The sequence below is a fragment of the Gadus macrocephalus genome, chromosome 7 (genome assembly GCF_031168955.1).
Source record: "Gadus macrocephalus chromosome 7, ASM3116895v1".
Classification (NCBI taxonomy): Eukaryota; Metazoa; Chordata; class Actinopteri; order Gadiformes; family Gadidae; genus Gadus; species Gadus macrocephalus.
The window spans coordinates 11447148-11473561 of NC_082388.1; the positions used below are offsets into that span (position 1 = coordinate 11447148).

Sequence of the window (26414 nt, forward strand, 5' to 3'; positions counted from 1 at the left end):
CGCACCACTCTGTGACTGCGCCCCGTCCCACTACCACCCCCACTAACGACCACCTCCTCCTCGCCCCCTCCCCCCCCCCCCCCCCCCCCCCCTCCCCCCCAGCTGCATCGACATCCTGGAGCTGTCGGAGCGCATGGACCTCCTCAAGTTCCACTACCACACGCTGAAGCTGTACGACTCGGTGTGCGCGCTGGGCAACAACCGCGTGGCCCACGCGCTCTGCAGCCACGTGGACGAGTCGCAGCTCTTCTACGCCATCGAGAACACCTACCTGCCGGGGCCGATGCGCAGCGGCTTCTACGACCTGCTCATCAGCATGCACCTGGAGTCGGCCAAGAGGAACCGCCTGGGCACCAACAAGGAGTTCATCGTGCCCATGACGGACGCGACGCGCACCATCACGCTGTACTCCGACCAGGACAAGTCCCACGCCCTGCCCGGGGTGGGCCTCAGCACCTGCCTGAGGCCCAAGCTGCACTTCTCGCCCACGGGCTTCGTGGGGACCAACCAGGACATCTACACCCTGAGCCCCTTCATCCCGCTGGAGGTGAGGAGGGCGAGCGTTAGGACGAGAGGGAAGTGGTTTAGCCACGTTTGAGTCCAGTTTCATCACCGTTTATTTTTTATCACTTTGTAGTATAGTAGTATTTTTGTCTATTTTCCACGAATTGTCTTTTTCACTTCATATATTTTTTCCAGCTTTTCCAGCTATATAAATGCCATATCCTTTAGCAATGTTCAGGGTTAATATTGCATAAAGAATATGGACGATTCATAAAGAATGGTTACTATTAATCAATCATCAGATGCATTGATTACCGCAACAATGATAGAAGTTGCAGTCCTGAAGTTAATGTTTCTTATTTTTGGGGGATTAACATCCTCAGTCATGCCTACCATTGTCCATTTGAGGCTGGCTTTACAGTCACTTACTTCTAATAATCAATAATCCACTTGATCAAACGGTCTGCCCTCCGGACCACCATGACCTGAGGACCACCTCCTTCCCCGTGTGGTCTCGCTCCCCAGGTGCTGAAGACCAAGGCGCTGAACATGGTGACGGAGGCGGTGCAGGACGGGGGCCAGGCCATGCGGGACCCCGTCGGGGGCAGCGTGGAGTTCCACTTCGTGCCCATCCTCAAGCTGGTCAGCACCCTGCTGATCATGGGCGTGTTCGACGACAACGACGTCAAGCACATCCTCAAGATGATCGAGCCCAGCGTGTTCAGCAGCGAGGAGCCACCGCCGCCCGCCGAGACCAAAGCTCCCACGGCGGAGAACCCCCCCAGGCTGGCCCTCAAAGCCCCGGCCAAGGAGAGAGGGGGGGAGGACGAGGAGGAGGAGGAGTACGCCACGGAGGATGAGGAGTACGAAGAGGAAGACGAGGGAGTGGGGGAGGAGGACGAGTACGAAGGAGAGGACGAGATGGACGAGGTGACGGAGCCCGCCGCCAAGGGGGCGAAGCAAGTGAACGGAGAGAAGGGGGCGGAGGAGACGGAGAAGGAGGGGAAGAACGGAGAGGCGGCCTGCGAGGCCAAGGAAGTGAAGGAACAAGGACTGTTCCAGATGAAGCTCCCGGAGTCGGTTAAACTGCAGGTACAGTCCGCCTGACATTCACCACCATAAACCTCCCATTATCTCATTGCCGCTAAACCAAAGTATGGATCTCTGTTTCTTCATGAGATAACGTTGGTTTCGGGGTTTCCCGGTGGGTGAATCCTAGTGACCCCGCTGCCTTCCCTGTCCCCCAGATGTGCACTCTGCTGCAGTACTTCTGTGACTGCGAGCTGCGCCACAGGGTAGAGGCCATCATTGCGTTCTCGGACACGTTTGTCTCCGAGATTCAGTCCAATCAGAGGCAACGCTACAACGAGCTCATGTTGGCCTTCACCATGTCGGCCGCAGAGACTGCCCGCAAGACGCGGGAGTTCAGGTCCCCGCCACAGGAGCAGGTACAGCAAAATGTTTCCTTCAAATTAGTTTTCGAAAAATATTGATAGCAGAGTTTTATCAAGCAAGTTTTGACTCGAGGCAAAACAAAAACATAAAAACTCGAAATGAAAATAAATAAGAGCAATTTTCCTTTTTTATCCTTTTTATCATTGTTTTGTTTTTTATAAATCGAAGAATAAAGATTTTGATATTTATATCAATTAAAAGTATGTGAATATGAAACAAGTATCTAGGACAACATGATAGAGATTGGACTTCGTACCCTGACTGATGTTTGCCTCTAAAACCCAAAAGTTATTGCAATTGTCATGTGTCGACTCGTGTGTGAACCTCAACCACCGATATATTACACCTTAAACTGAATACATGCAAAATTTGTATAGATTCAGCGTAGATGGATATTGTGTATATCGGCACCACTTCAGCACCGGTTGTTTTGCCCTGATTTCCAATCGGAGATGAGGAAGTAAATCTAATGTCATCTATACGCTTCGTAGGTCAACATGCTGATGAACTTCAAGAACTTCACTGAGGACCAGGATTCCCCTGTGCCAGAGGAAGTCAGAGACTCTCTGCTGGTGTTTCACATGGACCTTCTGGCACACTGTGGTCAGTCTTTTATTCACCTTGCACCACCATTAATTTTTCCTTGATTGACATTTAGTGGACGCTCTTATCCAACGTGTCAACAATCGAGGCTGACAACAATCCAAACATACAGTCAAAGCGTTTAAATAAAGTTAGGGTTGGTGTAAGCTGTAAGGGATATGTTGCCATAGTAATAAAATCATAAAACAGCAGGTTGCTATATAAAGGTTAACCCACGCTCTGACCGCTCACCTCCACACTAGGCGTCCACATCGATGAGGAGCAGGAGGAGGAGGAGCTGGACTCCTCCGTCCGCGGCCGGCTGCTCCGCCTCCTGGAGAGGGTGCGGAAGTTCCGTGAGAAGAAGGTGGAGGCGGAGCCTGAAGTGGAGGAGGAGAAGAAACCTGGTGAGCATCGCCCACCGTCTTTATCACAGTCTCCTTTTTTCACGGCCACATCGATTCTGTACGGGTCAGTTACAGAAGTATGTTGAAATGGGAAATCGATCTTCCTGGGAATGAGCATTCGTCCATACAATAAAAATCATGCAATCTTTTCTGGGACCGCAATATACTTCGTCCATATTTTGGCTGTTCATTAGCCAATCAAGTTCTCTAATCCAGCGGTCCCCAACCTATGGGTCGCAACCCAGTACCGGATCGCGAAGAAAGAAGAATTATTATTTCTTTGTTTTATTGCTGCCTTGAAAAGTAACTCCTCGTTCAAAGCCAAATCATTGAGTAAGCGAGCTTGTTCAGAAAAACGGGCATTAGTCGAATAAATTTGAAATAGAACGAGCGTTGACATCGGCGCCTGGTCATCAATCGTATGCCAGAACACATCCGTTGTCCTCGGGGCCCGTGCTATGACTCGGGCATGCTATGACTCCCGTCTCCTGCTCCACCAGGCACCCTGCAGGAGCTGGTGTCCCACACCATGATCCACTGGGCCCAGGAGTCCTTCATCCAGAACCCTGAGCTGGTGCGCATGATGTTCAGCCTGCTCCACCGCCAGTACGACGGCCTGGGGGAGCTGATCCGGGCCCTGCCCAAGGCCTACACCATCAACATGGTGTCCATCCAGGACATCATGGACCTGCTGGAGTGCCTGGGTCAGATCCGCTCGCTGCTCATCGTGCAGATGGGGCCCGAGGAGGAGAGGCTCATGATCCAGAGCATCGGGTGAGCGGCGCTGCCTTGTGTTTACCGGCGACTGTACACCAGCAGGTACAGGGGTGTTGATCAGCCATTACCAGCCGTTACCGTATCTGAGATGACATCACACATGGGGGTGTCCCACGCAGTCGCATCGTATCTGATCAGCCTACCAGTTGGTACGGTCCACGGGTGGTCGGTTGGTCGGCTGGTCGGTCCACCTATCCAGTCTACATCTGGGTTTAAAAGGGGCCCTTGATATATATTTGACTGGAAGTGTAGGGAAACGTGCACAAGATTGAACAGTGTTGTTAACCTTTTGTCCTGTGTTAGGAACATTATGAGCAATAAGGTGTTCTACCAGCACCCTAACTTGATGCGAGCCCTGGGCATGCACGAGACCGTCATGGAGGTCATGGTCAACGTGCTGGGGGGCGGCGACTCAAAGGTACACCTGGACCCATAATGATGATGTCATGAAATCACACTGTATACACAATTTTCAACACTATCAGATATTTTCATTCAAAGCAATTTACAGGGAAATGTTTGATTTAGGTTTCATTCAAGATGTGGCATCGTGCAGTATCATGGACCCCCTCAGTATTTTTTGGACGTGTTTGTCCTATGATTTCCCCAGGAGATCAGGTTTCCCCGGATGGTGACGAGCTGCTGTCGGTTCCTCTGCTACTTCTGTCGGATCAGTCGGCAGAACCAGCGCTCCATGTTCGACCACCTCAACTACCTTCTGCAGAACAGCGGCATCGGCCTCGGTCCGTGTTTACAAGTCTCAACGACCTCTTCTGTTGGAAATAGAAACAATGAGGTAAATATTGAGCCAAGTCCTCCATGTTGATGTCTTCTCCATTTATTCCTCTCCAGGAATGCGCGGCTCTACCCCCCTGGATGTGGCCGCCGCCTCCTGTATTGACAACAATGAGTTGGCGTTGGCCCTGCAAGAACAGGACCTTGAAATGGTAAACGCTGTCCCTCCACTAACTAGTCTTACATCTCCAACAAGCCTCTTTATCCATCACATCTAACCTACTACTCTCTATGTGGTCAAGCATCTCTCAGGATGTTGACTTCTGAGCTGCCCAAGTCTGATTTGTTTGAAGATATCTAGGTGGTCAAGCATTAAGCAGGATGTTGAACTCACAGATGCCCATGCATTTAATGTATATCCCTGTGAACTTCAGAGCTGTTCAAGTCTGATTGTGCTTGTTATCCCTCTTGGTCATCAAGTAGTTGGAAGGATGTAGACCAAGCCCGATTGTGCTTGATACCTCTCTAGGTGGTCAAGTATTTAGCAGGATGTGGACTCCAGAGCTGCCCGATGCTGCTGTCCAAGGGCTATCCTGACATCGGCTGGAACCCCTGTGGTGGAGAGAAGTACCTGGACTTCCTCCGCTTCGCCGTGTTTGTCAACGGTACTCTTCAACCTTACCAATGCTCTATATGATAGTATATGGACCTCATCAGGGGACACCCTTAGAAGGTTTCCTGCACATCTTCCGGCAAACAAGCATGTTGGGCTCATTGACATAGAACCGTCATTAGTCTGAGTCAGTATCAGACAGTACACACCAAGATGATACCATTGGAAAAAGGATATTTTTAAGACTAGGTTTATTATAGCAAGCCTGGGATAAACATTGTCACACATATGAATAGGTAAAAACCCCGTACATTTTTCCCATGGCAACATCACTCATAAAATCCAATCCCAGACTTCACTGTCCGAATAGTACGCTGGTCTATGGTCTGGAGAATGCTGACCCCGGTTTGCTTGTTTGTGGCTCATAGGGGAGAGCGTGGAGGAGAATGCCAACGTGGTTGTACGGCTGCTGATCCGTCGTCCTGAGTGCTTCGGGCCAGCCCTGAGAGGGGAGGGCGGCAACGGTCTGCTGGCCGCTATAGAGGAGGCCATTAAGATATCTGAAGACCCTGCCAGGGACGGACCTACCGTCAAGAAGGACCGACGCTTCCCCATGTAAGACCTGTAGCCTAAAGACCAAAACCTTCAATCTTGATTTCAGGCTCATCCAGACGGCATTCACTTGGAATCGTTCACATTGAATCCAACCAATTAAAAAAGAACCGTGTTCTTATTGTTTGGTGTGTCACACCAATTAGGTCATAAGGTCAATCACAAAGAAATGTGTAATGTTAGGTACAATACGAAATGGGAAATGAGCTAACAAAGGGAAGTATAATGGGAGCCGTCTCTCGTGTGCCTGACTGTGATATCTGCTGGCTAGGTTTGGAGGAGAGGAGCAGCACGAGGAGAACAAGGTCCACCTGGGGAACGCCATCATGTCCTTCTACTCTGCCCTCATTGACCTGCTGGGGCGCTGTGCTCCAGAGATGCACGTAAGATCCGCTCTTTAACCTGTACCGGCACCTTATACAAACTTGTACCTTGAATACAAGAACATTTACGTTAAATGTCCCCATAATCAACAGTAAGGCCCTCTTCTACTAAAATGTAACATTCACACCTCCACCTTTTCAATATGTCTCATGTTGATTGGCTGTGGGATTCTACTTGATAATGGGGCTTTGGGTGGGGAATACTTACTGGTTAAACATAAGGGCTGGGGAACGGGAGTGCAGCTGTGTTTAGTCATTCATCAGTCTCTTTTATTCAAAGGTGCCCTACAGTGAGACTTAAGTCATTGGTGATCGAACCCAGAACCTTTTGACTCCGAGCCCAAACCCCCTCACCGCTACGCTAGCCCGCCCCTGGGTAACGCAGCCCCTGTGTCTGTGTTCCTGCAGTTGATCCAGGCGGGGAAGGGAGAGGCGCTGAGGATCAGGGCCATCCTGAGGTCTCTGGTTCCCATCGAGGACCTGGTGGGGGTCATCAGCCTGTCTCTGCAGATCCCCTCCTTTGGAAAAGGTAAGGAAGAACCATGCAGGCATATGGATCATGTACATAATCTAGAGCATGTAAAAGACAGAAATATATAAATTCAAGATTCAAAGCTACAGAAGGTTTTATTCATGACAAATGACTCATCACTCGATCTTGAATGCATCTTGACCAGGCTCCCCTGCGTGTAAAGACGATAACAAAGCACCTTACAAAGTACCTTAACGCAGCCCCTGCATCTCCTAGACAACACCATCATCGAGCCCAAGATGTCGGCCAGCTTCGTGCCGGACCACAAGGCCCCCATGGTGCTGTTCCTGGACAGAGTGTACGGCATCGAAAACCAGGACTTCCTGCTCCACGTGCTGGAGGTGGGCTTCCTGCCCGACATGAGGGCGGCTGCCTCCCTGGACACGGTGAGTGGTGATTTATATGAATCCAACCATCTCACTACCGTTAGAGAGTTGGAGAGCATCAAGCGTCAATGCTTCTGTACCTATAGCTTATAGCTTCAATGGGAATTTTCATAATCAATCCTTTTGATCAATCAATATAATCCTGCTTATTGAGTTGATCCACTTTTTTATCCAGCCAAACAGCCTTCATCAAACTCCCAACATTGTACTGGATGTTAGCTAATTGCATGGGATGGGTCTTTAGCCTTCATAGATTTACACAGATAGCATGATGATGTCCTGTGGAGACCTTTAGTTTCAACAACATCCCCATGACCCCCGGTTGAGAGCTTAGGTTCCACCAACATCCCCATGATTCCCGGTTGAGAGCTTAGGCTCCACCAACATCCCCATGACCCCCAGTTGAGACCTTCAGTGTGGATCTCCACCTCCTCCAGGCGGCGTTCTGCACCACCGAGATGTCCCTGGCTCTGAACCGCTACCTGTGCTCGGCCGTGCTGCCGCTCATCACCAAGTGTGCGCCTCTGTTCGCCGGCAGCGACCACCGGGCCATCATGATCGACTCCATGCTGCACACCATCTACCGGCTGTCCCGCGGCCGGGCCTTCACCAAGGCCCAGAGGGACATCATCGAGGAGTGCCTCATGGCCCTCTGCAAGTAAGGGCCGGCCGGCGGAGCCCTGCTCAGAGCAGTAGCGGGGCGTCAATGAATACAGTGGAGGTTACACGTTTGACTATGTTCAGCTCTGACATGGGTTAGAACTTGTTGGGACCCGATGGCAGTGATGGGTAGTGTTAATGATATAGGATAAATGTATTATTATTATTTGTTCCCCAGACATCTTCGTCCCTCTATGCTCCAGCATCTGCTCAGACGGCTGGTATTCGACGTTCCAATACTCAACGAGTACGCCAAAATGCCACTGAAGGTACGACACATTCACCACTGAAGTGTTTCCGAGAATAAACTTCAATCGTATGATCTTGCTGTTGTCTTAATGCCATGTGCGCTAAGAAAATGTCCTGCTTCCTGCAGCTCTTGACCAATCACTATGAGCGTTGCTGGAAGTACTACTGCCTACCAAACGGCTGGGGCAACTTTGGCGTCGCTTCAGAGGAGGAACTGCATCTGACCCGCAAGCTGTTCTGGGGGATCTTTGAGTCCCTTGCACACAAAGTAATACGTCTCCTCAAATTGTTTCTGGTCATTCGTTGTATGCTTATCTTTTCTGTAGATTTGTGTAACGGTTTGTTTATTCGTATTTTTAATGTAGAAGTTTGATGCTGAGATCTTTAAGATCTCCATGCCGTGTATCTGCGCCATCGCCGGGGCCATCCCCCCGGACTACGTGGACGCCACCTACTCCTCCAAGACGGAGAAGAAGGCCTCCGTGGACGCAGAGGGGAACTTCGACCCCAAACCAGTGGAGACCACCAAGTGAGGGCCTAGAGAAGGGTTTCCAGTAGAAGATAAATGTGGAGGGGGGGAGGCTTATTGAAGATGCACAGAGGGTGTGTTTTCTAACTCTTTCTTTTGTTCATGCAGCACTATCATTCCCGAGAGATTGGATTTTTTCATTAACAAATACGCTGAACACACCCATGATAAATGGGCTTCTGAGAAGGTATGTTTTTTTTTGGTTTTATGTTTGGCTGTACACTGACACATAATGTAACAGTTGGGTCTTGGTCTTTGTGTCTTTCAAAATGGACCCTCATATCCCAACATGCTCCAGTTTGTACATTGTATTGTTGTATTGTATATCAAAGCTTTTTACCGTTGAATGGTGGCCAAAAATTTGAATTACAATCAAATCAAAGCTAACCCTTATGTAAACAGGATCCTCTGTCTAACTCATATGAATGTCCCGTTTCAGATCCAGAACAACTGGTCGTACGGGGAGGTACTGGATGAGAATGCAAAGACACATCCCATGCTGAGACCCTACAAGACCTTCTCAGAGAAGGTAGGACCACAGTCAGGATCTTCTTCAACAAGAGTCCCCCTCAGTTGCCCTCCCTCTCTCTCTCTCTCTGCTCGTGGTCTTAGCAGCCTCTCTCCTCCTGATAGGACAAAGAGATCTACCGCTGGCCAATCAAAGAGTCCATCAAAGCCATGCTGGCGTGGGAGTGGACCATCGACAAGGCCCGGGAGGAGGAGGAGACGGAGAAGAAGAAGACGGCCTCTAGAAAGATCTCCCAGACCGCCCAGGTAGAGTGGTTGGCAACGAATGGTTGTCATCGTGGGAACCACTGAACAGTGTTATGTCGGGATGACTTTCACGTTTGTATTGTGTGTTCCAGGCGACGTACGACCCAAGCCACGGCTACAGCCCTCAGCCAATTGAGATCTCACACATGGCTCTGTCCAGGGATCTGCAGGTATGTTGGCCCTTGCATATGCCTGAAAGCATTTCATATACATATACATAGTCTTTCATCTGAGTTCATGGTGTGTCTCTGTCTCCAGTCGATGGCAGAACAGCTGGCAGAGAACTACCACAACACGTGGGGACGCAAGAAAAAGATGGAGCTAACGTCCAAAGGTGATGGACTTCACCACCCAGGACACCCTAGCAACACGATAGCAACACCTGAGAATACCATGCAGAATACCATAGCAATGGCAGAGCAACACTGAAACAACAACGCATTACGTGCAACGTTTAGTTTTCTTCAGTAACTGCTGAGGAAATGCCCACACATCACAAGGCCATGCTTTGGTCAGAGAGGGCATCTTGTAGTTTAACATCTGACACAATAATACACGTTGAGGGATACACACTTGAGCCAAACGGAATGAATAAGATGGTGATTCCTACTTCAACGGAGACCTTAACTGAACACTGCGTGTGTTTCCTGTGAATAGGAGGCGGGACTCATCCTCTGCTGGTGCCCTATGACACACTGACGGCCAAGGAGAAGGCCAGAGACCGAGAGAAGGCCCACGAGCTGCTCAAGTTCCTTCAGCTCAACGGCTACGCCGTCACCAGGTCACACACCCTCTACACATACTGTTACCTTTCTAATACAATTAGAAATGGACAGGTATACTCAGCTATGTGTTCTGTGTCCGTTTATAGTAGGCATAGTATTTGAGGGCTTGTACATTGTGACATCACATCTCCTTGACCGCCATTTTGGAAGTATATAGGAGCATAAGAATGTTAATTAAAAAGTGTTTTGGTTATTGTTTAGTAATTAATCGTGCAAATATTTATCATTATATTGTTGTGTGTGCTTATCATGCGAGACATGGCAAAACAAAGTTATTTTAATTAGCCTAGGATGTGGTATATTTACGTTTATTTAGGACATTACTACACCTCTCTTGAGAAATGCGCCAACAAATAATCCCATGATGCATTCTGATGTATAAATCCTATTCCACCATTGCAACTACCTTGCAGCCTGGTTTAGATGTCTCGTGAAGTTTTGGTCGCCATTTCAATCTTTTAGATTTTGTGTTGTTTCAGATGACCAAAAATCAATACGCTTATATCCCTAAAATATGTCCTGTGTATCCATAACTCGGCGGGTTTGACTGACCGGCTGCTCTCATCCCTCCAGGGGTCTGAAGGACATGGAGTCGGACATCTCGTCCATAGAGAAGAGGTTTGCGTATGGCTTCCTGCAGAAGCTGCTCAAGTGGATGGAGATCGCACAGGAGTTCATCGCTCATCTGGGTAGAGTACTTTTGTAAAGAAGAGTGTGTTAAGGGTTCATTTATCTGGTATGTGTGGGGAACCATGGAGAAAAAAATCAAGTGGAATAAGATTAATTTGATCAGTTTAGCAAACAAAAATCGAAATTGTATCAATAAACAGAAATGGTATAAATGAGAATTGATTTTTGTTTAATTAGTAAAACATTTAAATACCATATATTAACTGATCATTGCTTCAGAAATTCAAAAACGAGGTTGCTTTTCTCTGCCTGAGTGACTCAATTCCTCTAAAGTAAGGTAGTTGTTAGTGTCAGCCCCGCTGACACTAACCATTAAAACACTAACGCTGTAGTGCTTGACTGTTCCATCCCCTCCTGTGCTAACAGAGGCTGTGGTAAGCAGTGGGCGTGTGGAGAAGTCCCCACATGAACAGGAAATCAAGTTCTTTGCCAAGGTCAGCCCATTCCTTCTGAAGTGTAACCATTGATTATGTGGACAAAGACAGGCTGTTTCTAAGTGTGTTGTGTTGTGTGTCTGTGTGTGTGTCTCTACTTTCTTTCTCGCTCTCAGATCCTGTTGCCTCTGATCAACCAGTACTTCAAGAACCACTGTCTCTACTTCCTGTCTACACCCGCCAAAGTTCTGGGCAGCGGTGGACACTCCTCCAATAAGGAGAAGGAGATGATAGCCAGGTAATGGGCCTTGTTAACCCAGCGGCCATCTTGTTCCAAACGCTCGCTGGGTGGTGGAACTAAATGTTCTGCAGCTGATCTGATGGCTGTCTTACACGCCTTAATACATCACACACAAATAACAACAATGCACTCTATAATTGGTTGAGATGTGTTCATTATTTCCAGTTCTGACCCGTTCATCAGTTGACTATTTTCCATACGTTCCATTTTCTTTTTATTCACAATGTCCTCTAACTTATTTATCCCTCCTCTTCTCTCCTCGGAACTTCTTTCCAATCTCTTTTCCTTCCATTGCTTTCCTTCTTTTTCATGTCTTCTTCTTCTTCTTCTTCTTCTTCTTCTTCTTCTTCTTCTTCTTCTTCTTCTCTTCAGTATATTCTGTAAAATGGCTGCTCTGGTGAGACATAGAGTGTCTCTCTTCGGTAAGGCCACTGCACCTTTTTCCAAATTTCTCCATCGTTTTCTGCTTTCTTATATTCTCATCGATCTTCCCACTGAAACGATACCAACCAAATAACCAAACCCGTTTCGTAGGAACTGACGCGCCGGCCATTGTGAACTGTCTCCACATCCTGGCACGTTCACTGGACGCAAGGTACGTCCCTTTTTATTGTCTTTGACAGATGAAACATCAATATCTCCATTTTGTCTGCTTTGGTTGTGTACACTACGCCATGTCAAGTCTCTCCAAAATCCATCCATCTGTCTTGTGTCCATCATCAGGACTGTGATGAAGTCGGGGCCTGAGATTGTAAAGGCGGGGTTGCGTTCCTTCTTCGAGGGCGCTGCGGATGATATTGAAAAAATGGTGGAAAACCTAAAACTGGGAAAAGTATCAAAGGGCAACCAGGTAGGGTCTAATTCATTTTTAATTACAGCTCACATGTTTCCAACTGAATAGTAAAAAGAGTGTGAATGGTTCTTATTCACCTGGCGGCCATCTTGGTTCTGAACGCAAGCTAGGTGGTGGAATGAATGTTGAATTCCCCCTTCAGTTCCCCCTCGCCCAGCTAGCAAGATGGGCGTTTTGCCAATTTTGGGCCATGATCTCTGATCTCCTCGAACCTCTGTGCAGCAAGTGAAGGGCGTGTCCCAGAACATCAACTACACCACCATCGCCCTGCTCCCCGTGCTGACCTCCCTGTTCGACCACATCGCTCAGCACCAGTTCGGAGACGACGTCATGTGTGAGTCGACCACGCACAATCAATACCCTTGCGCGTCCGTTGGTTCGTCTGAATGTTAAACCGTCCTGTTTGGTTGCGTCCCGTCGTCGTACAGTGGATGATCTGCAGATGTCCTGCTACCGCATCATGTGCTCTATCTACTCCCTGGGCACCGTCAAGAACCCACACGTCGAGAGGTGAGGGGCAAGCACGCAGCTTCTGATCAGGACACTTGATGGATAACGGCAGCTGAGAAGGGTTAGGGTTCTTCTTGAGGTATGGAGGATGTTTGGGAAATTAGCGTGCTGCACAGCATACTATGGAACTTACCCTGTTAAAGCGAGAAGCATGCAGCGTGTTTGGTTACTTAGCCTATCGGGTTGCTTAGATTGTAGCTAAAGGTTTGATGAGAGCAGAGGAGCTGAACTGAGCCTCTCCCTTCCCTCCACAGGCAGAGGCCCGCCCTGGGGGAGTGTCTGGCCCACCTGGCGGCGGCCATGCCGGTGGCCTACATGGAGCCCAACCTCAACGAGTACAACGCCTTCTCCGTCTACACCACCAAGACGCCGCGGGAGAGGGCCAGTAAGTCCGCCCGCCCTCACCTCTCCCTCTGCCTGATCCCCTGTCCATCCCCCCCCCCCCACCCGCCGTCTCTTGTTTCTGTGTGACCACATCGTAATATGTTCTCTCTCCCTCCCTCAAGTCCTGGGTCTCCCCAGTGAGGTCCATGAGCTGTGTCCGGACATCCCCCAGCTGGACTTCCTGCTGAAAGACATCGGGGAGCTGGCGGAGTCGGGGGCCCGCTACACGGAGATGCCCCACGTGATCGAGATCACCCTGCCCATGCTGTGCAACTACCTGCCCCGCTGGTGGGAGAGGGGGCTGGAGAACTTCCCCGAGCAGGAGAACCAGCTGTGCACGGAGGTCACCTCGGAGCACCTCAACCAGCTGCTGGGCAGCATCATGAAGATCGTGGTCAACAACCTGGGCATCGACGAGGCCTCCTGGATGAAGAGGCTGGCGGGTGGGACGCACATCCACAGCACTTTACTGTGCTCTTCATAAAGTACTGAGTACTTTATGAAGAGTACTTTATTCACAGTACTTTAGTCAGAGTGCTATATACTGAGTACTTTATGAAGAGTACTTTATTCACAGTACTTTAGTCAGAGTGCTATATACTGAGGACTTTATGAAGAGTACTTTATTCACAGTACTTTAGTCAGAGTGCGTTATTCAGGGTTCCTTACTCAGAGTACTATACACAGTGTACCTTATTCAGAAGTCTTTACTTTAGTACTTTATTGATCCCGGTGCATCTTTCAGAGATAGAAACAGTGTGGTAAAATTACAACAACAAAAAAAGTGCGTACAACTACAAAACACAAAATAAAATGGGTAACGTAGAAATATATGTATACAGACAAAAATGTACATGATTTAATGGACTTGGAGTGTGGATGGATGACTCATTAGTAACCAACCTTAATCAAACCGAGGGCCGAAACCATTGTCTCCCCCAATGAAGGAGAATAAGGATTAAGTGGTCACTACCCATCAGTCAACGGCTTTGTTAACATTAACAGCTCTCCTGCAGTCCTCTGCAGGATAGTGTAGTGGTCAGGGTGTAGTCGATCAAAAAGGTACTGGGTTTGATCCCCACTGTCCCATCCTTCAGCACGATGCCTGCACCTAAAAGACCCGTATCTGATGACACTGTCATCAACCAAAAGCATCTCCTAAGCGCTCATCGACCCACGCACGGCCTGCAGGCAGCACGCATCGGCACTCACGCCCTCCCTCCCCCTGCGCCCCCCCCCCCCCCCCCCCCCCCCTCTAGTGTTCTCCCAGCCCATCGTGAGCAGGGCCAAGCCCGAGATGCTCAAGTCCCACTTCATCCCCACCATGGAGAAGCTGAAGAAGCGCACGGGCAAGGTGGTGGCGGAGGAGGAGCACCTCCGCATGGAGGGGCGGTCGGAGGGCGACGAGGAGGACGGCACCATCCGGGACGAGTTCGCCGTGCTCTGCAGGGACCTGTACGCCCTGTACCCGCTGCTCATCCGCTACGTGGACAACAACAGGTGGGAGGAGCGGGGAGTGGGACCTTGGTGACGTACATGGACCCAGTGGGGTCGGGGCGAGTCTCGTCTGGAGAACCTCAAAACGGATCAGACTGTTGTTAACATTAAGATCTTAAAACCCATTTCCCCCTAGCCCGCGTAAACCTTTCAAGCTTTACTGTAGACTATGTTGATTGACCTGTGTCTCATTGGATACACTATTTATGTTCTTTATATAATATTAGGATAACTTATTAGTAAAGTAGTGGGAATGCAAGAACGCAAAGGAACGCAGGTCGAGAGGTTGATATCCATTTTAACTCTGATTTACCAGGACCGGAGCAATGTTACAAGTTATACTCAACAGGTGCCGTAGAGCCCCCACTAAGGCATGGGAATAACATAACATGACATACGCAGCATTGACTGAGAGTTTGTGTTGAATGTCTGCCCTCAGGGCCCGCTGGTTGACCTGTCCCGACCCCGACGCAGAGGAGCTGTTCAGGATGGTTGGAGAGGTCTTCATATTCTGGTCCAAGTCTCACGTGAGTTGGCCTCTTCAGACCAAGGTCAACCGTTATTCTATCCCAGAGGGTGATTGTTTTGTGGTCCAAGTGCAAATTCTTACAGGCAACAATCCAAAGGTTAAGAACTGTAGGTTCACAAGTCCAGTCAGGTCACATTTTTTAGTATACATTATATAGATTCATCACAATTACAGTGTAAATGAAAACCCCCACAGCCCCAGAGACTTAAAGGAAAGGAAAGGGGAGATTAATGTGGAGAATTCCATGAGAATAAACAAAAGCCTACCAGGGGAGGGCTGGCAGTCGAGGACCACACACATGAAGTGTTTGGGAAATCAAAATCCTTTAAGCTTTATTATACTAGCCCGAATCACAGATGGGTAGTTCTTAAATGAGATAAAATAAATGTAATTTACAATCTTACAATATTCAGAAAAGAGCGAAAGATACAAGTGGCCTCTGTGTTGTTAGCCACACAACCTTTTCTGGGCCCTCTGGGACTCTCTTCGGGGCCCGTGGCCCTGCGACATCTTCCAGTGTGTTTTTGTCTTGTGAAACACATGCAGAACTTCAAGCGAGAGGAGCAGAACTTTGTGGTGATGAACGAGATCAACAACATGTCGTTCCTCACCGCCGACAGCAAGAGCAAGATGAGCAAGGTAAGTCCCAGCCCGTTCCAAGAGGGAGGAGCCAATGCTTCCCCCGTTGGATTCTGGGTATTTTCACAGACAACGCGTACATTATTATGTCCTCTGAAGTGCCCTGCTTAAAACCAGCCATGTCAAGCCTTAAGATTAGTGCATTACCCATTTGTTACCGCTCTTATACTCTTATCTTCTTCTTTGATTGTGTTTATTGAGTTGAGACAGATATTGTACTGCTAACCTTGAGCATAGTGACAGAGAGGCACGTACTCCCTGCTGAGCAGGTTCCCCAGGTGTATTATCTTCATGGTGTATTATTAACCTATTCTCCTCCCAAGATGTCAATCATAAACTGATTAACCTCATTCGTTACTTCCTTTTAGACCAAGTTTTTTTTATTCTATTTGTCTTTTTTGCTTACCATTGAAACGCAACTCCATAGGAGGAGGGGTGTGTGTGTGTGTGTGTGTGTGTGTGTGTGTGTGTGTGTGTGTGTGTGTGTGTGTGTGTGTGTGTGTGTGTGTGTGTGTGTGCGCGCGTGCATATGTGTATGTATGTATGTATGTTTGCCTGTATGTCTGTATGTACATCCAGTATGTTTGCACAATCTGTCTGTCTGTCTGGCTCAGTGTGTATGCGTGTACGTGCGTTTGTGTGTGCCAGCACCATGAGCACTGCTCCTACTGGTGCTCCATGCTAATAGTGTCCCATGGTATTCCCCCCCCCCCCCAACCCTGTGCCCTTTCCTTCTGTGTGGGTTGCCGCTGGTTACGCAGGGCGGAGACTCAGAGGTTAGACGTTGTTTCTGCACGCCTGCTGCTGCTGTGCGCATCGCATGGCACCACACCTCAGAGGGAACTTTTCATCAACCTCTCCCACACACTGGCACACTCGATCCGAGCCGCGGCGCACACACAAACACACACATACACAGTGAAACGCACAGCGATTAAAACACACACACACACACACACACACGCAGGGATCGGCGTATACACACGCTGAACCGCGGGGATTGGAATGGGAATTAAGATTCTGTAAATATTGGGATTCTGTGAAAATGAGCGCAAGAGAACGTTCAGCTATAGGTGGATACGCGACGGCGCCCTCTGTAGCCGTTAGCGATCCAGCTGAGAAAACATTGTATGGCTCTGGTTCATAATGTTTTTCATAAAAAATCAAACGATTTTTGAGTCAACCCAACGACACGTGTATTGTGGAAGCAAAGAAATCCGATACTGGGATCGATCTTATCCCCCCCCCCCCCCCCCCCCCCGGCAGTACTTAACCGTCCCCCCAACACATCCTCCCGGGCCCCCCCCCCCCACCCCCCCCCCCCCCCCAAGCGCCGGCCACATTCCCCACGTGAGCTCATTCCAAACAGATCCTCCGCCCACGAATACGATCCGTCCGGCTGTTCACAGTGATTGTATTATCGCTATAATCGCCACCGCCTTGTAATCCGTCCCCATTGAAAAATACCGGAGTAGATGCGTGTGATGGCTATGAATATAAACATCCTATCAATCGCTAGTAATAGACACTGGGTGGGTTCTGGGCAACTGTGGCACGGATCTACTTTCTCTGGTGGCGGCGTTGTTGCATTAGACACGTTGAACCAACAGACTTTATACACACATAGCTGGCATGTTTGGATCACACAACAGGGCAGTACCTTGGTCTTAATCATCTCTACGCACTATCAATACAGTTTATATATACAGTATGTTATCTGATAGAGCTGATGTAAACCATTGGTGTTGATAATCCAATCACGCTATCAATACAGTATATATATACAGTATATAACTGACGGACTCGACACGTTTCTGTCACACATCAGGCATTCACTGTTGGTGTAAATCTATTCACACTATCAATACAGTATCCAAAAAAAGTGTCAATACATTATATATATACAGTAGTTATCTGATAGACCTGATGTACACCCTTGGTGTTAATAATCGTCTTCACACTATCAGTACTGTATATATATATATATATATATATATACATCTGATGATGGATCAGTAGACCGATCAGGGTGCCCAGTCCAGGACTATCCGGTGTGGTCCGGTCCGGTCCGGGTCCTGCCAGTGTGTGAAGGAGTGGAGTGGAGGGGCGCTTGATGAAAGAACTCTGCTGTAGAGGGCGGGCCCATGGCGCCTTGCTCCCCCCCCCAGGAGCCAGGCCAGGGGGCGGGGCGCCATCTACCTGTCAGTTTGCTCTTAGTCCATCCTAGCGGGGTTAGAGTCTGAAGTTCCAACGGCTTTTTTTTCATTGATTTCTTAAGTTTTGTTTTCTTTGGAGTTGGGTTATTTGATGTTTGTGGTTCTGTAGCATTGGTATTTGTAATGCATTTGCAACGAATGCAAGTAGGGGATCAACTCCGCCCACCCCTCCATCAACTTCGCTTTTGTTTTACAATTCCATCTTCACGGCCATCTTCTGTAGTCATCACATTCCTTGGTACCCGCCCGCTAACCCACGACCGCTGGTCTAACCCGAACCACAGCTCCCGGTTCACCTCATTCTCTAATCAAACCCTCAATAGCACGTGTGTCCCTGCACTTAACCAATCAGAGAAGCGGCTCAACTTACCTCAGCTTTTTGCTCTCATCACAGTGGCATCATCCTTATTCTTTTTCGAAACTGTCAGAGGCTGGCAGAAAATGTGTGTAGTCACACCATTCAAAAGTGCTGTTGTATTACAGTTAAGATCAGATTTGCTAAGGTCACATTAACTTTATTGAGTTATTATTTAATTATGACAGTTATTTGATCAACTATGTCATCAACAGCTTTTTTTTTACCTCAAATTATTATATCTTCCACAGGGCATATGCTATAGCTAATCTTCATCTAAATTCATCTAAATAACAAATAATTTTGATGCATCGGCTCCAAGCTTCCACATCTAATCCCTGAGGCCAAGGAGGGCGTACAAAAAGCGAGTTTCCTTTTGCAGTTTTCTGAAGTTTTGCTAATCCTCAAATAGCTCTCCATTTGTGTGGTTCTAAACTCTAAAACCTGTGTGTGCGTGTTGACTCCATCTGCATCTCGCTCTACCACAGAACAGCACGTAGCCTCCCTAATCGTTCCATGTAACTCGTCCTGTGTTCAGGTGTCTCCTCCGTTGTGTAGAGAATGCAGAGTGGATTGTCCGTTGGATGGAATGCTGCCTAGCATGCGGTATCACTGAACTTGAATTGTTTCCTCCCTACAGCTGTCAATCATCTGTCCACAACATCACTCCCGCTCACCCCACCCATAGCCAGACATTTCACACCTCATATCTCCCTCACATGTCCACAGCACCGTCTCACCATCTAGAGCTCAGACAAGGATCAAATTTGTGTATGATATGTGGGGTGAACGGTGACAGCTAGTTCCAGCGACATTTTCCTTCAAATGCAGCGAGAATTACAACAGAAAACAAGCTGTCCCTTAGCCAGGTCATTGAGTTGTGTATAAGGAACACATCAGACATATTTAAAGAATCCGTGATCTTTGTGTTTCCATGGTCCATGATCTTTGTGTAGCATGTTGACACACTTTGTCACATGGTGTTTCATCCACCTCATTTCTTTTGCCCCTCTATTTCTTATACAGCAGTCAGACGGACAGGTATTGTTCATGGATTCCCTTATCCAATGATACTTTGTGTGAATATAGACTCTTGTAGATGTTGCTTGACGTCGCCTTGTTGGACAGGTAGTTGTACTTGAATGAGGGTGTGGGGGGGGGACTATCAACCTATCTATCTATCTATCTATCTATCTATCAAAGCGACTGTGCCTGGCATTGAATCAGGGCTGCTGCGGGTTCAATGCAAATACATGTGTTTACCACGGCACCAACATATATACCAAATATATCCATTTCTGTCAATCTTTCCTCGTGCATTTTCCCCCCATTTCCCCGTTGACTCCAAACCGTAAACACCCTGCCGGTTCCTACCACGATTTCCCCCCCTGCTCAGGGAGGGGGATCGGACGCGGAGCGTACCAAGAAGAAGAAGCGGGGGGACCGCTACTCGGTGCAGACGTCTCTGATCGTGGCGGCGCTGAAGAAGATGCTGCCCATCGGCCTGAACATGTGCTCCCCGGCCGACCAGGAGCTCATCAACATGGCCAAGATACGATACTCTCTGGTACTGTCCTCTGAGTCCTCTTAACTGGTCAACCCAGTGTCTCTATTCCGCTCTCGCCCTCCCTGTGGGGGATTTCTGTAAACTCTGGGTCCTGTTGGGGGGGGAGGGAGGGGGGGGGGGGGGGGAGGGAAGTGGTGACATTGTGTGCCACGTCGATAACGGTGTCTGTTGGTGTGAGGGTATGATGGTGTCATGTGACTGGTGACTGGTGAGCGGGCCAGGGCTAACTGGGATGCGTTCCTCCCACAGAGAGACACGGATGAGGAGGTCCGAGAGTTTCTGCTCAACAACCTGCACTTCCAGGGGAAGGTGAGTCCGGTTGGATCAAGGTATTCTGTGGTCGGAACGCCATGAGGTAAAACATTGGTTCTCAAAAAGTGGTTCGCGTACCACTGGTGGTACGCGGTGGTACGCAGAAGAACCTCCCAAAAAATTAATTATAATAAGTATAATTTGTTTGAAATAATATTAATATCAAAATACTAGTACGAATGCAAATACATTGACCATGAGATCATTAAAATGGTGTTTTGCCCTTCCTGTAATATTTTTGTTTCAATATCAGCCTGTTTGGTGGTCGGGTTCTATGTGAAACATCCACACCAAACTGACAGCAAGATATAAATGCTAAAATTACGAATGGTTCAGAAACAAAGTGATCGTGGCTCCAAAGGGGAACAGTGCGTGGACAGGAGGAGAATATTTAGAGCAGAATTGTACAAAACTGAAGTGGACGACATTGAACCCAGCACAGGTGGTGTGTGGTGATGTTCTTAGAAATAAATCTATGAAACCATCGCATCTCAAACGTCATCTTACAACCGACTAAGCAGTGCTGAAAGACAAACCAGTTGATCTTTCCTAAGAAAACGTGAAACTGAATAATGTTGTCACTTGCTTTGTGTGTTTGTGTGTCAGTTCTCAGCTGACAACAGTTAACAATAAATGATATTACATCATAATGGTGGCACTTCAGATGGCCATCTATACATAAATCCCAATCCTTCAGTGAAATTGTCGGGTTATAAGTGACTGGTTGCCGTTACTTTAGAGTTGCGAACATGCCTTTGTTTATACTCTAGCCTATACGTTATGTTCACGGCTTGTGTTTGACCGGCTAGGTGGACAACCCGTCCATGCGCTGGCAGATGACGCTGTACAAGGAGATGGCCGGGAAGGCGGAGGACGCTGACGCCCCCGACAAGGTGGTGAAGAGGGTGCAGGAGGTCTCTGCTGTCCTCTACCATCTGGAGCTGGTGAGCGGCCACTCACAGACAGACAGACAGACAGACAGACAGACAGACAGACAGACAGACAGACAGACAGACAGACAGACAGTCACACGCACAGTCACACGCACAGTCACACGCACAGTCACACGCACAGTCACACGCACAGTCACACACACACACACACCAAAGAAAAACACATCTGACCATTCAGTAAAACTAGTCTCTCTTTTCCACTTTCCTTACCGTCTTCACTATCCTCCATCAAGGCACAAAAAGCGCTGTCAAACGGTTTCACGTCAAAGTGCTGTCATAACATCGCTGTCTGAGACACAACTTTCATGATTTCAAGCTGTTTCAGGAAATAGGTCTTCATCCTCATGTCATCGGCTGTAACGCCTTCCCCTACACAGACGGAGCACCCGCTAAAGTCCAAGAACATGGTGTGGCACAAGCTGCTGTCCAAGCAGCGGCGCCGGGCTGTGGTGGCCTGCTTCAGGATGACCCCCCTGTACAACCTCCCAAGGTGGGCCCTAGCACATTCAACACTGCCTAGACATTAAAGGGGTAATATCATGTGCTGTGTCTGAAATCTCGCACTTCTACACTTACACTTACTTTTTTGTGTGCACTTTGCGCAAAAACGGAGAGTGTGCCAAAACGCAGTGCACTGGAAGTACCTCGGTGGCACACTCAAAACAATCTCAAACTTGAGTGTGGACCGATGGACACATTCCACCCTCAACGGCCGCCATCTTGTCTACGTAGCGGAGGGGGCGGGAACTTCAAATGTTTTTAAGTTGTTTAGTACTATACAGCGCTAAAATAAATATAGATAAAATCGATAGAAATGTATTGATGGTTATTGAAATTGATAGCTATTAAAATGATGGGCGAATTATGGAAATGATCATGAGCAGAAAAAAAAATAGTCAAACTGCAAACTCATTTCCGGTAGGTGCGCGAAGGCTGTTTTGACAGTGCACTGTAGAAATGAGAACACTGCGCCTATAATTAAGGGTACTGTAGGGATGATGAAGTGCACTCAATGTAAGTGCCCTTACGTCAGTACGCGATTTCAGACACAGCAATGCTTTCTCGACCTTTCCCTTTGCTTAAGACTGTTTTATGACGTATGTGTACATGGTTTACGTCTTCTAACCTTCAAAAAGGTCTGAGCCAGGGGTAGTATGCGCCCCCACAGAGAATGTCCCTCAGTTAGCTCAAAGGAAGACACTTCAGGTTTAATGGCTTCAATGAATGGGTACTTAGGCCGCACTGACTTTGAACCAGGAGTTAAGTCAGGTACATGGATCAAGGGGATCCATGTACGGCTGTGGAGACCAGGGATCGAACCCAGTACCTTTTTGCAGAGGAGTCGGCCACCCTAGCCACTACTAAACGACCCTGCCCCTATCCCGCACTATTCTGTTCCATCGTAGTTGTTCACGTTATACATACAAGCATCAAGTGTCATTACAGGAGCATCAAGCATTGCCATATGTAGATGACTATTGATGCCCCCTATGCGACCCCAGGCACAGAGCTTCCAACATGTTCCTGGAAGGCTACAAGAGGAACTGGATCCATACGGAGGGATACTCCTTTGAAGACCGCATGATTGATGATCTTTCTGTGAGTAGAACCCGAAAGTGTCATCTCTTGGTCTTCTGTCCTCTGCTGTCACTCACACTCCTCCTCCTCCTCCTCCTCCTCCTCCTCCTCCTCCTCCTCCTCCTCCTCCTCTGTTCGTCCCTCAGAAAGCCATGGAGCAGGAGGAAGGAGAAGAGGAAGAGGAGAAAGAGGCCAAGCCGGATCCGCTTCATCAGCTCATTCTGCATTTTAGTCGAACCGCTCTGACAGAAAAGAGGTTAGGTTGCTACTGAACATCACTGGTTGACACCCACAACCAGTGAGCTCGATGAACCCTACCTGGAATCTGAATTCATTCATTCGTCAAATGGGTCCTATCAAGTCACGATACACTTTATTCATCTCCCAGGGAAATTCAGTCGGTCTCCCGTGACCACAACCTCACAGAGATGTACACATTACATTATATTCCCATAAGGCTTAATCCCTACTTGGTACAAAACATACAAAGGTTAAAACACTGTTTGTTGTATTTGGAGAACATGTTTTTGTGTCACAATTGATCGTGTCACAAGACCCCACTGGCTCATGTGACACAACAGGCCCCTACCGTTAACCTAGAAGGATCAAATGTGTCTGTTCTCTTCTTTTCATTACAGTAAACTTGATACAGATCACCTCTATATGGCATATGCCGATATCATGGCAAAGGTAAGCCCTACATTGTTTTTTTTGCTGCAGAATTATAATTTGCATCAGGCTAACCGCCAGATTCTTAAAGTGTAGACAGTGTCCATGGTTCCTGCGCAGCGTCTTCCCGTCCCGTGTATTTGCATGCTGCTGGACTCGCCAAATTGTAATTGTTTGGTCGGACCACAGCCGGAGACAGTCCCACTTATACCTGGACCCGCCTCGGCCAGCACAGCCTTCCTGACTCCCCGTTGCCCCCCCGTGTGTGTTTCCTCAGAGCTGCCACCTAGAGGAGGAGGACGAGGAGGAGGAGGAGGAGGAGGATGTGGGGCAGGATGAGATGTCCTTTGAGGTGCGACAGTCAGAGCTGGTAATGGGCGGCCAGGGGCTTGGGACCGGGAACACAAGGAGCGGTAGCTCTCGACGCATCGAGTGACCTCATCACGGAACATTACCCCCACGTCCACCCCTCCGCTCTCTCTCTCTCTCTCTCTCTCTCTCGCTCCATCCCTGTGTCCGTCTCCTGTCGCTTGTCCGTCCCCTCTCTGTGTGCAGACACGTGTGTGTGTGTGCGTGATAATTGCTGTGCCACTGGCCTATGTGTCGCCTGTGTCCTAATCCAAGGCGTTTCTGGTTTATTTTTTGAAGTGGACATTTTTTTAATCCTGAAACTAATATATTTGCCGCACGATTGATATTTACAGAGAAGATAAAAAGTTACATTTTACAAGACTCATGTCTTCATTGAGGAAGCGCATTAGCAAATGTACTCCAAACGAACACTTTCATAACGAGTCGTTCTTATGAAGTGATTCCATAGTGTAAACTTCACGTGAGTTTGCAGCTAAAGTAAGTTTGAAAGCGCAGCGTAAGAACGTCCACGACAACACCATCGAGTGCTTGACATGATCCTCTTCACGTGTGCATTTCCATGGCTGAAGATTTGAAACGATCCCCTGACCGTGACTCATTCTCTCTGACGATACTCGAGTAAAGCAAATATTGTATAAACAAATGAAAATGTGAACAGCAATCAGGCTGCATACTCATCAGTGAAATATCATTTAAAAAAAAAAAAAAAACATTTCTTTGCTCTAAATCTCTGACAAATTGACCCACTGTGTGCCCACTCACACCACTGACCTACTGACCCATCCACAGCTCTCCTCTCTGTGTCGGTCTGTGTATCTTTGTTCCATTCTTTCCCTGTCTCTCTCCGTGTCTCTGTCTCACCGTAACATGTGACCACCTCATAACCCTTGGTTTTCCATTAAGGGAATGCTACTAACCGATGGTTCTTTCCTGACTCACTTAGATTACTGACAGACTACAGTGAAAGCCAGTGTCCGACACACAGCACACACACCGCATTGAAATGCACCCAAACAATTCTACACCCACTTAAATTCCGCATTGGAAATTGATCAATCGACACTCACATTTGGCACACTCTTGAATGATCAAGGCGTAGTAAAGAACCAGTCAGGTACAGTGCTTTTTAATGAATGAGCTGTACTCCCAGAATGAGGTCCTCTGTCACCACACATAGCGGGTAGAGAACGGCTAGGCATACGCGGGTGGGGGGAGGGGCTATGTGGGTGGGGGGAGGGGCCATGCGGGTGGGGGGAGGGGCTATGAGGGTGGGGGGAGGGGCTACGAGGGTGGGGGAGGGGCTTCGTGGGTGGGGGGAAGTGGGGAGGATTTATATTGGCCTGTACTGTTTTTGGTTAAAAAATGGAATATCCATTCTCTCGGGATATTCATTGCTTTTTATGTTGTCTTTAGAGACCACATGTGTATATGTATTTACAATATGTCGGAATATACTGTTTGCTGGTATATTATAATACCAGTAAGACCAGTGAGCTAAAGAATTGTCATTGCAATGTATACAGGAGACAGCATGAATAGGGAAGGTGTGAGATGAAGACATGTAGGCGAGCCAGTACGATACTGCAAGACCTCCAGGCTGTTGGCTGTAGTCTTACTCTTGCTCTAATTGGCAAGCGTGAAAACAGTAGAAAAATCCGTCATGTAACGCATCAACTGGTGTGAGAGAATGTATGTATGAGATATACTGTACATATAACTAATATGTAGTGGATCTAATGTTTAGGTTACCTCATACGTGATTAGTAAGTGATTAGCATGTGGTGTGGAAAGCAGTGGGAGCAGGTAAGTGAGTCTTTAGTAAAACCGTGCGTGGAGAGTTGGAGTGAATGAGGTGTGAGTGCAGGGTGAGTCTCACAGAATGGGAATGGATAGGAAACTCCTCAAAGTTTAATGAACCCCATTGAATATTAAAAGCTTCAATGGAAAGAATATTCCATGTAATCCCACGCCTCCCCAATTTCGGACTCTTTCTTACCCAAAAAACAATTGTCCAAAAGCGCCAGCCCTGAAAACCTATAAACGAGTTGACCCTTTTGTTTTAACTCTTCTATTAAAATCCCGAAAATAAAATGTAGTGTCTGTCATCCACAGTGAACCCAATGACCCAACGTGTATTTCTATAATAAAACAGAGGGTCCATCCCATCCATTCTGATTCTACGGGTACGACAGCCATTTAAAACACAAGGAGTGGCTCACGGCGTGTGCGTCCCCCACAGGAAAAGGAAATGGAGAAGCAGAGACTGCTGTACCAACAGTCTCGCCTCCACAACCGCGGCGCTGCCGAGATGGTCCTGCAGATGATCAGTGCCTGCAAAGGTAGCTCCTCCGCCTGCCTCACCCAGTAGACCAGAGGGCTGCTGGTTCAAGCACCAGCTCCTTGAGCAAGACCCTAACCTCTTACCTCTACACCATGACTCACTTTGCTACTCTGGCTCTTTTCTTTATCGTCCCGGCTGGTGTCTTTCTGTTCTACGTAGATGACCCTTGCTTGTCGTAAGAATTTCACTGTACTGAATGTGTGGCGGTGTCAACATGCCATCGGAGTGTGCATGTATGTCTGCCTTGTGGGAGGTCGTCGGTTAGGGTTCTAGTTGAAATTCCCTTTGGTA

The 26414-nt window shown here is 48.1% G+C and overlaps 1 protein-coding gene across 8 annotated transcripts in view; it reads left to right on the forward strand.

Annotated features, from left to right (window-relative positions):
• The window catches only part of LOC132461553 (ryanodine receptor 1-like), a 66495-nt gene that overhangs the window by 24310 nt on the left and 15771 nt on the right, over nt 1-26414 (forward strand). For 2 of the 8 annotated variants that reach the window (XM_060056720.1, XM_060056725.1), the window contains exons 36-82: nt 103-547; nt 1030-1596; nt 1752-1952; nt 2451-2562; nt 2805-2948; nt 3449-3722; nt 4029-4143; nt 4336-4468; nt 4578-4672; nt 4990-5125; nt 5502-5688; nt 5957-6068; nt 6477-6597; nt 6817-6986; nt 7424-7644; nt 7825-7915; nt 8023-8163; nt 8261-8424; nt 8533-8611; nt 8864-8953; nt 9058-9198; nt 9291-9368; nt 9457-9532; nt 9856-9979; nt 10557-10672; nt 11040-11107; nt 11224-11345; nt 11721-11770; nt 11883-11943; nt 12072-12198; nt 12424-12535; nt 12630-12711; nt 12966-13096; nt 13218-13538; nt 14355-14595; nt 15032-15119; nt 15668-15760; nt 16522-16536; nt 19728-19898; nt 20148-20207; nt 21020-21154; nt 21541-21653; nt 22666-22762; nt 22888-22997; nt 23380-23431; nt 23688-23780; nt 26022-26121. In XM_060056720.1, coding sequence (XP_059912703.1) covers nt 103-547; nt 1030-1596; nt 1752-1952; nt 2451-2562; nt 2805-2948; nt 3449-3722; nt 4029-4143; nt 4336-4468; nt 4578-4672; nt 4990-5125; nt 5502-5688; nt 5957-6068; nt 6477-6597; nt 6817-6986; nt 7424-7644; nt 7825-7915; nt 8023-8163; nt 8261-8424; nt 8533-8611; nt 8864-8953; nt 9058-9198; nt 9291-9368; nt 9457-9532; nt 9856-9979; nt 10557-10672; nt 11040-11107; nt 11224-11345; nt 11721-11770; nt 11883-11943; nt 12072-12198; nt 12424-12535; nt 12630-12711; nt 12966-13096; nt 13218-13538; nt 14355-14595; nt 15032-15119; nt 15668-15760; nt 16522-16536; nt 19728-19898; nt 20148-20207; nt 21020-21154; nt 21541-21653; nt 22666-22762; nt 22888-22997; nt 23380-23431; nt 23688-23780; nt 26022-26121 — 6575 coding nt within the window. The remainder of the gene's footprint in view (nt 1-102; nt 548-1029; nt 1597-1751; nt 1953-2450; nt 2563-2804; nt 2949-3448; nt 3723-4028; nt 4144-4335; nt 4469-4577; nt 4673-4989; nt 5126-5501; nt 5689-5956; nt 6069-6476; nt 6598-6816; nt 6987-7423; nt 7645-7824; nt 7916-8022; nt 8164-8260; nt 8425-8532; nt 8612-8863; nt 8954-9057; nt 9199-9290; nt 9369-9456; nt 9533-9855; nt 9980-10556; nt 10673-11039; nt 11108-11223; nt 11346-11720; nt 11771-11882; nt 11944-12071; nt 12199-12423; nt 12536-12629; nt 12712-12965; nt 13097-13217; nt 13539-14354; nt 14596-15031; nt 15120-15667; nt 15761-16521; nt 16537-19727; nt 19899-20147; nt 20208-21019; nt 21155-21540; nt 21654-22665; nt 22763-22887; nt 22998-23379; nt 23432-23687; nt 23781-26021; nt 26122-26414) is intronic. The other 6 variants (XM_060056723.1, XM_060056726.1, XM_060056721.1 and 3 more) reach the window with 3 other exon arrangements.